Source organism: Pristis pectinata, chromosome 38, assembly GCF_009764475.1.
Source record: "Pristis pectinata isolate sPriPec2 chromosome 38, sPriPec2.1.pri, whole genome shotgun sequence".
Classification (NCBI taxonomy): domain Eukaryota; kingdom Metazoa; phylum Chordata; class Chondrichthyes; order Rhinopristiformes; family Pristidae; genus Pristis; species Pristis pectinata.
The window spans coordinates 2117367-2132132 of NC_067441.1; the positions used below are offsets into that span (position 1 = coordinate 2117367).

Sequence of the window (14766 nt, forward strand, 5' to 3'; positions counted from 1 at the left end):
GTTGATGGGAATGTGGGGAGAATAGGAAAGGAAATGGGATTGTCAGCTTAGAACTGAAGGACCGAATGGCCCACTTTATGTGAAAGGGAAATCAGGCAGTGGTGCCGTTGGCTTGCCCCTTGATGGTGCCGCACTAACCTGTCTCTCTGCCTCTTTTTACGCAGTCGGAACAAGGAGCCACCCCAGAGCCCAGGTGAGGACGTACCTTAGACCCATCTTATGGACCCTCTCCCTGGGGCTTGTCTAGAGTAAAGGGGCCAAACAGCCTCTTCCTGTGCTTGCTGCTTTGTTTCAATGAGGTTGGGACAATAGGGAGGGGACCCTGGCAACGGAGGTGAGGTGATGGATGGGTGATGGGGAGAGGGTGGGGTCGATTCAGGGAGCTGGGGATGGGGGCGGCGTGGGGCACAGGGGCGCGGCGAGGAGCAGAGCAGAGCACTGCGGGAGGGGCAGTGAGGAGGGAGCGCCGCGCTGTGGGAGGGGCGGCGAGGAGGGAGGGAGAAATAAAGACTCAGGAGTGTGTGTTTACCTTCCAGTGGCCACATCGCGTCGTGGGTTCTACAATCAAGGTGAGGACCGAGCTGTGCTGTTACATTCTGAGAGCAACGGGTTAAATTAGAGAGGATTCTCTTGGATGTCGGTGTTAATTGAGGCAGTGAACTCTCCCTTAATCCTGCACTAGAGTGATGAGGGAGAGAGGTGGTGGAGGGGGTCACAGAGACGGGGAGGGGTGTAGGGGCCAGAGGGGGTCACAGAGACGGGGAGGGGTGTAGGGGCCGGAAGGGGTTACAGAGATGGGGAGGGGTGCAGGGGCCGGAGGGGGTTACAGAGACTGGGAGGGGTGCAGGGGGTTCACAGGGATGGGGAGGGGTGTAGGGGCTGGAGGGGGTTCACAGAGAAGGGGAAGGGTGTTGGGACCGGAGGGGGTTACGGAGATGGGGAGGGGTGTAGAGGGTTCACAGAGATGGGGAGGGGTGCAGGGGCCAGAGGGGGTTACAGAGACGGGGAGGGGTGCAGGGGGTTCACAGAGATGGGGAGGGGTGCAGGGGCCGGAGGGGGTTACAGAGACGGGGAGGGGTGCAGGGGGTTCACAGGGATGGGGAGAGGTGTTGGGACCGGAGGGGGTTACGGAGATGGGGAGGGGTGTAGGGGTCGGAGGGAGTGATGGACAGGTGCTTCCTCTGACCCCACTCCCCCTCTCTCCCCCTCCAGAGGGGATCTCCATCAAGATGTTCCTGCGAGGCCGTCCTATCACCATGTACGTCCCGCTCCAGGCCCACAACTACGAGGAGCTGAAGATGGAGCTGCCAGTGGAGAAACTCAAACTGGACTGGGTGTATCCTTTTGCCTGTACCCGGGGCTCGATCCCCTCCCCACCACCTCCACCTCTCCCTCCACCCCCCCCCCATCCGCCTCTCCTTCCCCATCCCATCCGCCTCTCCTTCCCTCTCTCCCTCTTCCCAGCCCCCCCGTCCGCTCTCTTTCTCTCTCAAACAGCACAGGAACAGGCCCTTCGGCCCACCGTGTCTGTACCGAACACGACGCCAATTTAAACAAAATCCCTTCCGCCTGCACATGGTCCATCTCCCTCTATTCCCTGCACATTCACGTGTCTGTCTAACAGCCTCTTAAACCCCTCTATCGTATCTGCCTCCACCCCCAGCCCTGGCAGCCCGTTCCAGGCACCCACCGCTCTCTGTGTTTAAAAAAAAAACTTGCCCTGCATATCTCCTTTTAAACTTTCCCTCTCTCGTGTTAAATACATGTCCTCTAGTATTTGACATTTCCACCCTATGAAAAACACTCCGGTTGTCTACCCTATCTATGCCTCTCATAATCTTATAAACCTCTATCAGGTCTCCCCTCAGCCTCCGCCACTCCAGAGAAAACAACCCAACTTTGTCCAACCTCCCCTTATAGCACATGCCCTCTAATCCAGGCAGCATCCTGGTGAATCTCTTCTGCAGCCTCTCCAAAGCCCCCACACCCTTCCTGTAACAGGGCGACCAGAACTGCATACAATACTCCAAATGTGGCCTGACCAGAGTTTTATATGACTGCAACGTGACTTCCCGACTTTCACACTCAACACCCCGCCCGATGAGGGCAAGCGTGCCGTACGCCTCCTTCACTGCCCTGTCTACTTGTGTGGCCACTCTCAGGGAGCTGTGGACTTGGACCCCAAGATCCCTCTGTACATCAATACTCCTCAGGGTCCTGCCGTTTACTGTGTACTTTTCTCTTGCATTTGACCTCCCAAAGGGCATCGCCTCACACTTCCCTCGACTAAACTCCATCTGCCATTTCTCTGCCCACATTTCCAACTGATCTCTATCCTGCTGTGACCTTTGACGGCCTTGCTCACTATCCCACTCTGACCTGCTTCCAGTCATCTCCCTGAATTTAACCCCCACATCCATCTGCCTGTTTGCTGGCTCAGCACCAAGACCCTGTCTAGACCGCGGTGCCCACGGTCTAGATGCTGCGGGAGGGGCGGCCTGCTTGATAACGACGTCCACACCTTAACCGGAGCGCAGTTACGGTTACCGCGGGCGAGATTCCCGCGACAACCTGCACCTCCTGCCCTCAGGGGAGGTGGTGTACTTCATCGCCTGCGTCGTAGTCCTGTACAGCATCGAGGACCAAACGCAGCGGCACTACCTCAGGCACACGGACTGCGTCCGCTGGTGAGGGAGGGGCGGGGGGGGGGTGTGCACACGGGGCCATCGGTAGGTCGGTCAGTCCTGGCGAGGACACGCAGGCATCAGTGTCCTGGACGGGGTGGGGTTGGTGGTGGGGGTCATTTTCTGGGAGAACAGGGTGTGGGTCTAATGATTGGGGTGGGGGGAGGGGATAGTTGGTGGTCACATTGGGGAACTGTTGGAGGGGTTGTGGATTGGATTAGGGTCACCAATCGGGAGACTGGAGCATCGGCAGATTGAATGGTTTATTATTGTCACGTGTACAGAGATATAGTGAAAACCTTTCATTGGTCTGTCATGTCGTCCAGACATGCCATACGTCAGTACATTGGGGAAACAGAATGCAGAATATAGTGCTACAGTTACAGAGAAAGTGCAGTGCAGCCAGACAGATAAGGTGCAAGGGCCACGACGAGGTAGATTGTGAGATCGAGAGTTCATCTTTACTGTACAAGAGGTCCATTCAAGAGTCTGATAACAGTGGGGTAGAAGCTGCCCTTGAGCCTGGTGGTACGTGCTTTCAGGCTTTTGTATCTTCTGCCCAATGGGAGAAGAGAGAATGTCCGGGGTGGGAGGGGACTTTGATTATGTCGGCTGCTTTCCCGAGGCAACGGGAAGTGTAGACAGAGTCCATGGAGGGGAGGCTGATTTCCATGATGCGCTGGGCTGTGTCCACAAATCTCTGCAGTTTCTTGCAGTCACGGGCAGAGCAGTTGCCGTAACAAGCCGTGATGCATCCGGATAGGATGCTTTCTATGGTGGATCTGTAAAACATTAGTAAGAGACATGCCAGATTTCCTTAGCCTTCTGAGGAAGTAGGGGCGCTGGTGAGCTTCCTTGGCCGTAGCGTCCACGTGATTGGACCAGGACAAGTTGTTGGTGATATTTCCACCCAGGAACTTGAAGCTCTCAACCATCTCCACCTCAGCACCAGTGATACAGACAGGAGCATGTGCTCCTCCCTGCTTCCTGACATCACTGACCAGCTCTTTTGTTTTGCTGACATTGAGGGAAAGGCTGTTGACTTGATGTAGGTGTCTTTATTATCCAGATGTTCCGGAGCTGAGTGTCAGCCAGGGGAGATGGTCTCCGCTGTGGGAAGGGCCTCGGGGTGGGGTTTGGGATGGTTGGCGGGGGTGGGTGGGGGGGGGATGCGGAGAGGGTTTCTGGCTGGTGAGGGTGGACAGGAAGGGGGTTTGACGGTGATTGGGATGGGAGGGGGAGGGAAGTTGGGGATCGGGCTGATCCTTTGTTTGAGTTTTGACTGGGACCCCCTCCTTGCACACTCACCACCTCTCTCTGTCACATTCCCACCCCCCCCCTCCACCCACCCAGTTTGGCCATCCATCCGGACGGAGTACGGATCGCTTCCGGTCAAGCCGCAGGGGTCGACAAAGACGGCAAGGTGTGGACCCTGATACTGACCTCTGATCTTCCACCTCAGCACTGAGGTGAAAGGTCATACGGAGGGTTGTGAGGGGAGGTGGGGCTGGGGAGGGAGGGGAAGGAATATTGGGGAGGGGGTGGGAGGGAGGGAGGGTGGTGGAGGAAGGGAGGAGAGGGTTGGGGAGGGAGGGGAAGGAATGTTGGGGAGGGGGTGGGAGGGAGGAGAGGATTGGGGGGGGAGTTGGGGAGGGGCCCATTCCTAGTTCTAATGCCGTTCATTGCCGCTCTCGCTCTCTCTGCCTCCCCAGCCCCTGCTGCCGTGCGTCCACATCTGGGACTCGGTCACCCTGCAGACCCTGCAGCACATCGGGATGGGCAGCTTCGAGCGAGGGGTCGGATCCCTCGCCTTCTCTAAGGCTGTGAGTTCTCCCCCTTCCAAACACACTGCCCCATTCACAGTCCCCCTCCCCTCCCCTTCCCTTCCTCACACCCTCTCCATTCGTCCCCCTCCCCTCTCTGTCTCTCTCTCTCCTCTCCCCTACCTTCCCCCGACAAGTCATGTTTCACTGCCAGTCTCAGCCCCCTCCCCACCTACATTCCAGGACTCCGGAGCCTTCCTGTGCATCATCGACGATTCCAACGAGCACCTGATGTCGGTGTGGGACTGTACCCGGGGCACGAGACAGGCCGAGGCCAAGGTGAGTGCGTCTGGGCTGGGGGTGCCAGTGGCAACCACTCCCATTGGGGACGGGCGTGAGTGGTGGGAGGGAGGGGTGATTTCAGGGGGGGTATCAGCGGATGGTTCTATCGGGGTCTGTACCTCCTGTGCGGTCAAAGACTTGTGGACTCATACAGCATGGAAACAGGCCCTTCGGCCCCTCTGGTCCATGCCAGCCATGGTGCCCACCTGAGCTCATCCCATAAGATACAGGAGCAGAATTAGGCCATTCGGCCCATCGAGTCTGCTCCACCATCCAATCATGGCTGGTTTTTTTTTTCAACCCCATTCTCCTGCCTTCTAACCCTGTAACCCTTAACCCCCTTACCAATCATCTGCCCACGTTTGGCCAATGTCCCTCTGAACCTTTCCCGTCCATGTACCTGTCTAAGTGTCTTTTAAATGTCGTAATTGTACCTGCCTCAACCACTCCCTCTGGCAGCTCGTTCCACACACCCAAAGCGTTTTTCCCCCCCCAACCCCCACTCCGTCACTCTTCACAGGGGTAGCGGGAGGTGGAGAGGGGAGAGCGGGAACTGGATGGGAGTTGTAGGACAGTCGGGATGTCATTGAATCAGAATCAGGTTTATTATCACTGACATAGATGACGTGAACTTTGTTGTTTTGTGGCAGCAGTACGGTGCAAGACATAAAATTACTGCAAATTACAGAAGTGAATAAATTAGCGCAAAAAAAGGAGTAACGAGGGAGTGTTCACGGGTTCACGGACCGTTCAGAAATCTGATGGCAGAGGGGAAGAAGCTGTTCCTGAATCGTTGAGTGTGGGTCTTCAGGCTCCTCTACCTCCTCCCCAATGGTAGTAACGAGAAGAGGGTGGTGAGGGTCCTCAGTGATGGATGCTGCTTTCTTGAGGTGCCGTCTCTTGAAGATGTCCTCGATGGTGGGGAGGGTTGTGCCCATGATGGAGCTGGCTGAGTCTACAACCCTCTGCAGCCTCTTGCGATCCTGTGCGTTGGAGCCTCCAGACCAGGTGGTGATGCAACCAGTCATAACGCTCTCTACTGTACATCTGTAGAAATTTGCAAGAGTCTTTGGTGACGTACTGAATCTCCTCAAACTCCTAATGAAATAGAACCGCTGGCATGCCTTCTCTGTGATTGCATCGGTGTGTAGGGCCCAGGATAGATCCTCCGAGATGTTGACGCCCAGGAACTTGAAGCTGCTCACCCTTTCCACCGCTGACCCCTCAATGAGGACTGGTGTGTGTTCTCCCGACTTCCCCTTCCTGAAGTCCCATTCCTTGGTCTTGCTGAGGTTGAGTGCGAGGTTGTTGTTGCGACACCACTCAACCAGCCAATCTATCTCAGTCCTGTACACCTCCTCGTCGCCACCTGAGATTCCGCCAACAACAGTGGTGTCATCTGTGACGGTGGGGTGGGGTACAGTGCTATGTGTACAGTTGCCCCACTGTCCGACTGCCCCACGTTCCTGGGTCCAGGAATACAACTGGGAGCCGGTGGGGGGGGGGGGGGGGGGGGGGGGGGGGGGGGGTGGGGGGGGCGGGTGGCGATGCCTGAAACACAAGAGCAGCGGGGAGGTGTTCAATCCTACCCCGATATTCATCGTGATCTGCAGATCCTCACCGCCCTCGATTTTCCCCCTGATTTTTCAATACGTCTTCTTTCAACACCCCCAGTGATCCAGCCCCTACAGCTCTCCATCCCTGTCCCCCAGAGAAATAGTCACAGACGCATGGAACAGAAACAGGCCCTTTGGCCCAACTTGTTTATGCTGACTGTGGTGCTTTCTCGACACTAATCCTATTTGCTGCATGAGGTGTGTACCCCTTTCCTATCCATGTACCTGTCCAAATGTCTTGTAAACATGTAATTTTACCCAGCTTTTTTTTTCCACTGTAATTGTACCACTTCCTCTGGCAGCTCGTTCCATACACCCAACACCCTCTGTGTGGAAAAACTTGCCCCTCAGCTCCCCTTTAAACTTCTCCCCTCTCACTTGAAATCTGTGCCCTCTTACCCTGGGAAGAGGACTCTCTGTACCTTATCTCCACCCCTCGTTATTTTATAAACCTCTATAAGGTTACCCCTCAGCCTCCTACACTCCAGTGAGAACAAACCCAGCCTGTCCAATCTCTCCTTATAATGACACCCCTCCATTCCAGGCAACGTCCTGGTGAATCTCTTCTGCACTCTCTTCACTGCTGCCACATCCTTCCTGTAGTGTGTGTGAGGATATTGAGTGTACCGTCCGAGAGCTCGAACCTCAAGACTTTGAGTTCTATCTGGTATAAGTATCTATGAGTACCCTCACTGTAGGGAGATTATCCTGTATCAACCTACACTTCAAGGACTAGTTTACTTCGGTCTCTACGGAAAGGTCCAGCTGTCAATAATCACTATCCCGAGCAGTGGGTCCCTCCTCCCAACCAAGGGGAAGATGCTTCCAGCTAACAAAGCAGTTTAAACACAGTTTATAAGATAAGATATCTTTAGTAGTCACGTGTACATCAAAACACACGTTGAAATGCATCTTCTGCGTAGAGTGTTCTGGGGGCAGCCCACAAGTGTCGCCACGCTTCTGGTGCCAACATAGCATGCCCACAACTTCCTAACCCGTACGTCTTTGGAATGTGGGAGGAAACCGGAGCACCCGGAGGAAACCCAAGCAGACACGGGGAGAACGTACAAACTCCTTACAGACAGCGGCCGGAATTGAACCCCGGTCGCTGGTGCTGTAAAGCGTTACACTGACTGCTACACTTTCTTAACAACAACTTGTAACTTCCAAAGGATTTCCAAACACAAGTACAGTTCTTACAGGCTAAAAAGTCAGACCGACAAGTTGCAGACAAACGACTCGTCCGTCGCAAAAACCAAAGGCTGAGGAATGAATTCCAGGTCTTCTTTCTGTCACCCCTTCTCTCTGTCACTCCCCCTTCCCGACTGCTTTCTGACATTTATACTGAGTTGACATCATCGGCCTGTGATGTTTTTTCAACCACAGGTGCCTGGAGGGTTTAAGTTCTGTTTATGCGAAGAGGCTGAGCAGGAAATGTTGGTTCCAAGTTTAACTCGGCACACAACAGACATCTTGAGCCTTGGACAACTCCTGCTGCTTTTGCAAAACGGAATTCAGCTTAATGAGCAACCACTTCTTGACCTTTGGACGGGTCATGCTGCTGTGCTAAAAAGCTGACGTTAGCAACAGGCCTTTTTCTTTTTGGGGCCTAGAGAGTGAATACCCATCACGTGTGGAGACCAGACGGTACACGGTACTCCAAGTGAAGCCTAACCAGGGCCTCGGCCTGTGAATAACAAGTCTTGAATGTGAAGCCTCGCCTTGTCAACAGTCTGTCGTCACTCAAGGAATAGCAGAAATCAGACGAAACTCTGGGGGTTTCCGATTAAAATAGAGTCTTGGATCTGTACAGCACTGCAGGAGGCCCTTTGACCCGTTGTGCTCACCCTGACCACCGAGTATCTATCTCTGCTATGAGGGGGAGGCTCCTTTCCAGGGACAGGAGGATGGGAGTGAAGGCAGGAAGAGCCAGAGGGGAAGCGTTTTGCGTTCGGGAGCTTCCAAAGAGGAAGATTGGGGAGCTAGCGGGGGTGGTTGGATTGAGTGGGAGTGCGCAGAGGGTGACCGTCTCCTGTCCGGCCTACAGACCACCAATGAGGCAGTGCTGGAAGTGGAGTTCAACCCGGCAGACTCCTCCTGCATCGTGTCCTGCGGCAAGTCCCACGTCTACTTCTGGACGTGGAGTGGCTCCAGTCTCACCAAGAAGCAGGGGATCTTTGGGGTGAGTGGGGTGGGGTTGGGGGTGGGGGGTGGTGTACTGGACTGGGGTTGAGGGGAGAGCGTCCGCACTGGTATTGGTTTATTATTGTCACTTGTACAGAGGTACAGTGAAAAACTTGTCTTGCATACCGATCGTACAGGTGCAGTTACATTGGGTTAGTACAGAGTGCATTGAGGTAGTACAGGTAAGAACAATAACAGAGTACAGAGTAAAGTGTCACAGCTACAGGGAAGTGCATTGCAGGTAGACAATAAGTATAAGGTCATAACAAGGTAGATTGTGAGGTCAAGAGTCCATCTCAACGTATAAGGGAACCGTTCAATAGTCTTATCACAGTGGGGTAGAAGCTGTCCTTGAGCCTGGTGGTACGTGCCCTCAGGCTCCTGTATCTTCCGCCTGATGGGAGAGGAGAGAAGAGAGAATGTCCTGGGTTGGTGGGACCTTTGATTATGTTGGCTGCTTCACCAAGGCAGCGAGAGGTATAGACAGAGTCCATGGAGGGGAGGCTGGTGTCCGTGATGCACTGGGCTGTGTCCACAACTCTTTGCAGTTTCTTGCGGTCCTGGGCAGAGCAGTTGCCGTACCAAGCCGTGATGCATCCAGATAGGATGCTTTCTATGGTGCATCAATAAAAGTTGGTGAGGTTCAAAGGGGACATGGCAAATTTCTTTAGCCTCATGAGGAAGTAGAGGTGCTGGTGAGCTTTCTTGGGCAGAGGGAAGGATGCTGTTTGGTTCAGGAGAAGGGTGGGGTTGTTGTCAATTAATACAGCGCATGTTACTACACTCCAGATGTGGGGCCGCAGATGCTGGGATCTCAACCGACACACAACCTCAACGGGTCGAGCAGCAACTGGTGGGGGGGGGGGGGGAAAGAATTGTTCCTCTAGCAGATTGTTGGTTACACCAGACAATATCTTTTACCTAACAACTAGACTTCATTAATCAGGATTGATTCAAATAACTCAAGGATTCCGTACGTAGCTTCAAATTAGACCCATTAACTCTTTAGTTATACACCTCTTTACTTTCACAGCTTCCAAAACCCACTGTATTCAGATACCGCCTACTCTTGATGAAGCTGGCCTGGGTCTGATCTTGGCCAGTTCTCTGACCGTGGGTCTTCAGCGGTCACTGATGCTGGTCATCTAATGAGGCTCCTCTTCATATACTTCTTCCCATACCTCCCAAACATTGCTTTGTTTTTTATTTCCTTTGTACAGCCTTAATTCCAATCCTTATCCACTCAAGCTTGTCTTTCCTTAACTTCACACTGCTGATGGTGCCGTCCTACGATTAGTTCAACCATTTTGGTTCCCAGGTTATGAGTCTATCAAATGTCCTCAGAAACTTCAGGATGGCAGGTCCCAAACGCCTTCATCTGCTTGTCCTGTCTCACGGTGGGATGTCTTCAGGGATGTTCTCAGTTGAGACTGACCAGGTATTGATTACATGAGCAACATGCAAAATGCTGGAGAAACTCAGCGGGTCAGGCAGCCTCAGTATAGGGAGATGTACGATCGATGTTTTGGGTCGAAATCCTTCAACTGGACTGGGACCGATAGGTCTCAACCTGCAATGTCGACTGTCCATTTCCCTCCACAGACGCTGCCTGACCTGCTGAGTTCCTGCAGTGCTTTCTGCCTGTTGCTCTAGGTTCCAACACCTGCAGTCTCCTGTGTTTCCGTGTCGATTACGTGACCTTCCTTCACTATGCCCCCATGTTCTGTGGTTTCCCACATCTCCTCCTGGGCGGCGGAGTGCTCTCCCATAGCCCGATGGGATACTTGACATCATTCTGGCTGCTATGGGGGCAAACTGTCTCTCCGTCTCCCCACCACTCACTGGGCAGGGTGAACCTAAGGCAGGTTCTCTCGTGCTCTGTGACTGTTCCCCTGACAGGAAAAGCCCCTCTGTGTGGGGGTTCTGCTTGTCTTGTGATGCCTCATGGTGGAATTGGACCCCCTCCCCTCCCCTCCTCTTCTCGGTGTGGGGGAGATGTTCCTTGATGCAAGAGACTGCAGATGCTGGAATCTGGAGCAAAAAAGAAACCGGGTGAAGGGTCTCGATCAGAAACATCAACTGTCTGAGGTCAAAGTCGAGTTTATTGTCGGATGCACGTCCATGTGTGCACAGGTGCAATGAAAAACTTACTTGCAGCAGCATCACAGGCACATGGCATCAGATAAGCAGCATTCACAAGAAACACATAAATAAAACAATTTTTACAAGAAAGAACACAATTAGAACAAAAAATACAAAGTCCGTTGTAGTGCAAAGAGATCCCAGTGTTGTTGTACTGAGGTGGTGATCAGGGTTGTGCCATCTGGTTCAAGAACCGAATGGTTGAAGGGAAGTAGCTGTTCCTGAACCTGGTGGTGTGGGGACTTCAGGCTTCTGTACCTCCTGCCCGATGGGAGCTGTGAGAAGATGGCACGGCCCGGATGGTGGGGATCTTTGATGATGGACATTGCCTTCTTGAGGCAGCGCCTCCTGTAGATACTCCGGATGGTGGGGAGGGATGTGCCCGTGGTGTATTGGGCAGAGTCCACCACTCTCTGCAGCTTCTTGCGTCCATTTCCCTCCACGGACGCTGGCCGACCTGCCGAGTCCCTCGCGCAGCTTTCTCGCTTGCTGTTGGCCGATGCCACAAGGAGGTCCTGAATCTGCCTCCTGCCTCCATTTGTGCAGAAGTACAAGAAGCCAAAGTTTATCCAGTGCTTCGTGTTCCTGCGGAGCGGGGAGGTGCTGACCGGCGACTCCGAGGGCAACATCCTGGTCTGGGGCAAAGCAGCGGCCGATACCAAGACGCTGGGCAAGGGGGCAAAAGGTAACTGGCTGAGCACCCACTGTGCGGGACGGAGAGGGATGGTGAGGAGGGAGTGTGGGAGGGGCGGGGAATGAGGTGGGAGGGAGGGAATGAGGGAGGAGGGAATGAGGGAGGAGAGAATGAGGAAGGAATGGGGGAAGGGGATGCAGGGGAGGTAGGTGTGGAGGGAGGGTGAGGGGTGGAGGGGGAGGAGGAGGACTGTGGGAGGGGGGAATGAGGGGAGAGGGAGGGGGGAATAAGGAGATGCAGTGGAGATAGATGTGCAGAAAGGGATGAGAGGTGGTGTATGAAGAGGAGCACTGCGGGAGGGACGGTGAGGAGGGAGCGCCGTGCCACGGGAAGGGCGGAGAGGAGGGAGCACCGCACTGCGGGAGGGACGGTGAGGAGGGAGCGCCGTGCCGCGGGAGGGGCGGTGAGGAGGGAGTGCCGTGCCGCGGGAGGGGCGGTGAGGAGGGAGTGCCGTGCCGCGGGAGGGGCGGTGAGGAGGGAGTGCCGTGCCGCGGGAGGGGCGGTGAGGAGGGAGCGCTGTGCCGCGGGAGGGGCGGTGAGGAGGGAGCACCGCACTGCAGGAGGGGCGGTGAGGAGGGAGCGCTGTGCCGCGGGAGGGGCGGTGAGGAGGGAGCGCCGTGCCGCGGGAAGGGCGGAAAGGAGGGAGCACCGCACTGCAGGAGGGGCGGTGAGGAGGGAGTGCTGTGCCGCGGGAGGGGTGGGGCTCTCCCTCTGACTGTCGCTGCTCCCCCCCCCCCGCAGAGACCTATCAGATCGCCCGTCAGGTGAGAGCTCACGAGGGCAGCATCTTTACCCTGTGCGTCGGCAGGGACGGGGGGCTGCTCAGCGGTGGCGGCAAGGACAGGAAGGTCATCCTGTGGGGAGCTGACCTCACCCCCGAGAGGGAGACCGAGGTGAGGACGTGGGTGAGGGAGCTGGTGGGGGGGGAGCAGGGGAGCAGGGGAAAATGAGAGGGAGGTATGGGCAGAATGAGGGAGGGGGAGGGGATACATTGGAAGTAAAGGTGTGGGGACGGAGGGTGAGGGGTGGTGTGGAAGGAGGGGAATGCAGAGGGAGGGAGATGTTGGGAGGAGGGGTGTGTGGGGAGGAGGGGTGTGTGGGGAGGAGGGGTGTGGGGAAGGGGAGGGGTGTGTTGGGAGGTGTGCTAAGGGAAGGGGTGCTGGGGAGGAGGGTTGCTGGGGGAAGGGGAGGGTCTGTGGGGAGGAGTGTGAGGGGGGAGGGGTGTGGGGGGAGGAGGGGTGCTGGGGGAAGGGGGAGGTGTGTTCCACATGGTGACACGCTGTCCGTGTTTCAGATCCCTGAGCGGTACGGGGCAGTGCGGACACTACTGGAGGGTCCAGCCGAGGAGCTGCTGATCGGGACCACAAGGAACGCCATCCTGAGGGGCAGTCTGAGCCAACCCTTCACCCCCATCGTGCAGGTCAGTGTGGGGGTCGGGAGGGGGAGGTCTGTCACCCATGGGTGGGGCTGTGCGGGAGGGGATATTCCCTCACTGACCCCCACCCCACCAGCCACAGGCAAGGTCACGGACGACTGGCGAGCAGGCAGTGTTTATTTTGTTCAAGAAGGGAAATAGGGATAATCCAGGGAATTATAGGCCAGTGGGTCTCGCGTCAGTGGTAGGGAAGTCACTGGAGAGGATTCTTAGGGATCGCATTTGGGAAAACCTGGCCTGACTGGGGACAGTCATGGCTTTGTGTAGGGCAAGTCGCGTCTTCGTCACACCACTGAGTCATCAAGGTGGTGAAGAGTGTGGGGGCTTTGGAGAGGGTGCAGAAGAGGTTCACCAGGATGCTGCCTGGATTAGAGGGCATGAGCTATAAGGAGAGGTTGGACAGACTTGGGTTGTTTTCTCTGGAGCTGAGGGGAGACCTGATAAAGGTTTATAAAATTATGAGAGGTGTAGATAGTCCGAATCTTTTCCCCAGGGTCGCAATGTGTAACACTATAGGACATGCATTTAAGGTGAGAGGGGGAAAGTTTAAAGATGTGTGGGGCAGGTTTGTTTTTTACACAGAGAGTGGTGGGTGCCTGGAACGTATTGCCAGGGGTGGGGGTGGAGGCAGGTACGATAGAGGGGTTTAAGAGGCTGTGAGACAGACACATGGATGTGCAGGTACTGGAGGGATGGGGACCATGTGCAGGCAGAAGGGATTTGGTTTAATTCTGCATCATGGTGGGCCGAAGGGCCTGTTCCCGTGCTGTACTGTTCTGTGTTCTGTGTTCTCGGTGTCCGCAGGGTCACACGGACGAGCTGTGGGGATTGGCCACTCACCCGTTCCATGACCTGTTCCTGACCTGTGCGCACGACAGGCAGGTGTGTGTGTGGGACCAGGAGCAGCACACGCTGGCATGGAGCAAGATGCTGGAGGTGAGTGAACACCCCCCACCCTGCCCCAGAGTGTGGGGGCTTCATCACACATACTGCACCCCTCCCCGTCTCTGTGACCCCCGCCGGCCCCCGCACCGCTCCCCGTCTCATGAACCCTGACCCCCTGCTCAACTCCCGGATGGGGCTGCAGACTCTGGGAAGCCTGCTGGCTGTTTCCACTCCCTTCTAGGCGCTACATAAATGCACATCATTGTTCCCCCTCGGGAGTGAGGAGACAGTTCCCTGCTCAAACCACCACTCCCATCAGCGGTTTCCGGGCAAATGTGCGTGTGTACTGAACCACGGCCCCTCCCACGCTCCCTCCCTGGGGCTGGTCTCCGGACCCTGCACCTGTCCCATGCCTGGTCAGGAGTGACCGATCCCACTGGCCAGATCCAGCTCACCTGCTCCCTCTGGTGGCCGAGCCCTGCAGCCCGGCGCTGGGCTGGGGGTCATGTCCCAGCTGCCACTGAGGTCCAGAGGATGGAGTTCCCTCCCTTCCACACTCCCGGACCAGTGCCTGCCCTCTCCCCCGGGAAGGGTGTGGGGTCAGGCCACCTCTCCGGAGATCCGAGCCTCTGCGGGAGGGACGGCAGGGAGGGAGTTGTCCTCTCTGTCATTCAAGGTCAAGTTCATTATCATGGGCATTCATACCCAGGGTACAAATGCCATGAAAATTAGCTTTCTGCAGCACCAGTACATTTAAAAACATAAATTACATAAACAACATAAATTATGTGCAACTTACATGGCAGAATACACAAAAATAAAGATAACGGTCCTTCCACAGGGGACTGGGCTGTGTGCCGATTTTCACTGCAGTGGGACAGTGGTGATTGTTGGACTCCAGAACGGCAGGTAACTATAACCTCCGCCCGCGTCCCGCCAGGAATTCGGGGGCCCCCCGTTGCAGCATCCCACTGTTTGTGGATCCTCCCCCCCCCCCCCCCCCCCACGCTAACAGACTTGG

General features: G+C 55.7%; 1 protein-coding gene across 3 annotated transcripts in view; it reads left to right on the plus strand.

Moving 5' to 3' along the window:
- LOC127587071 (echinoderm microtubule-associated protein-like 3) overlaps nucleotides 1-14658 on the plus strand; it is a 34118-nt gene extending 19460 nt beyond the window's left edge. For all 3 annotated transcript variants that reach the window (XM_052045246.1, XM_052045248.1, XM_052045247.1), the window contains 13 exons: nucleotides 165-193; nucleotides 537-569; nucleotides 1213-1336; nucleotides 2538-2687; nucleotides 4038-4107; nucleotides 4397-4507; nucleotides 4691-4786; nucleotides 8453-8587; nucleotides 11278-11416; nucleotides 12167-12318; nucleotides 12720-12845; nucleotides 13665-13796; nucleotides 14587-14658. In XM_052045246.1, the coding sequence (XP_051901206.1) occupies nucleotides 165-193; nucleotides 537-569; nucleotides 1213-1336; nucleotides 2538-2687; nucleotides 4038-4107; nucleotides 4397-4507; nucleotides 4691-4786; nucleotides 8453-8587; nucleotides 11278-11416; nucleotides 12167-12318; nucleotides 12720-12845; nucleotides 13665-13796; nucleotides 14587-14658 (1369 nt within the window). The remainder of the gene's footprint in view (nucleotides 1-164; nucleotides 194-536; nucleotides 570-1212; nucleotides 1337-2537; nucleotides 2688-4037; nucleotides 4108-4396; nucleotides 4508-4690; nucleotides 4787-8452; nucleotides 8588-11277; nucleotides 11417-12166; nucleotides 12319-12719; nucleotides 12846-13664; nucleotides 13797-14586) is intronic.
- Nucleotides 14659-14766: the final 108 nt, after the last annotated feature.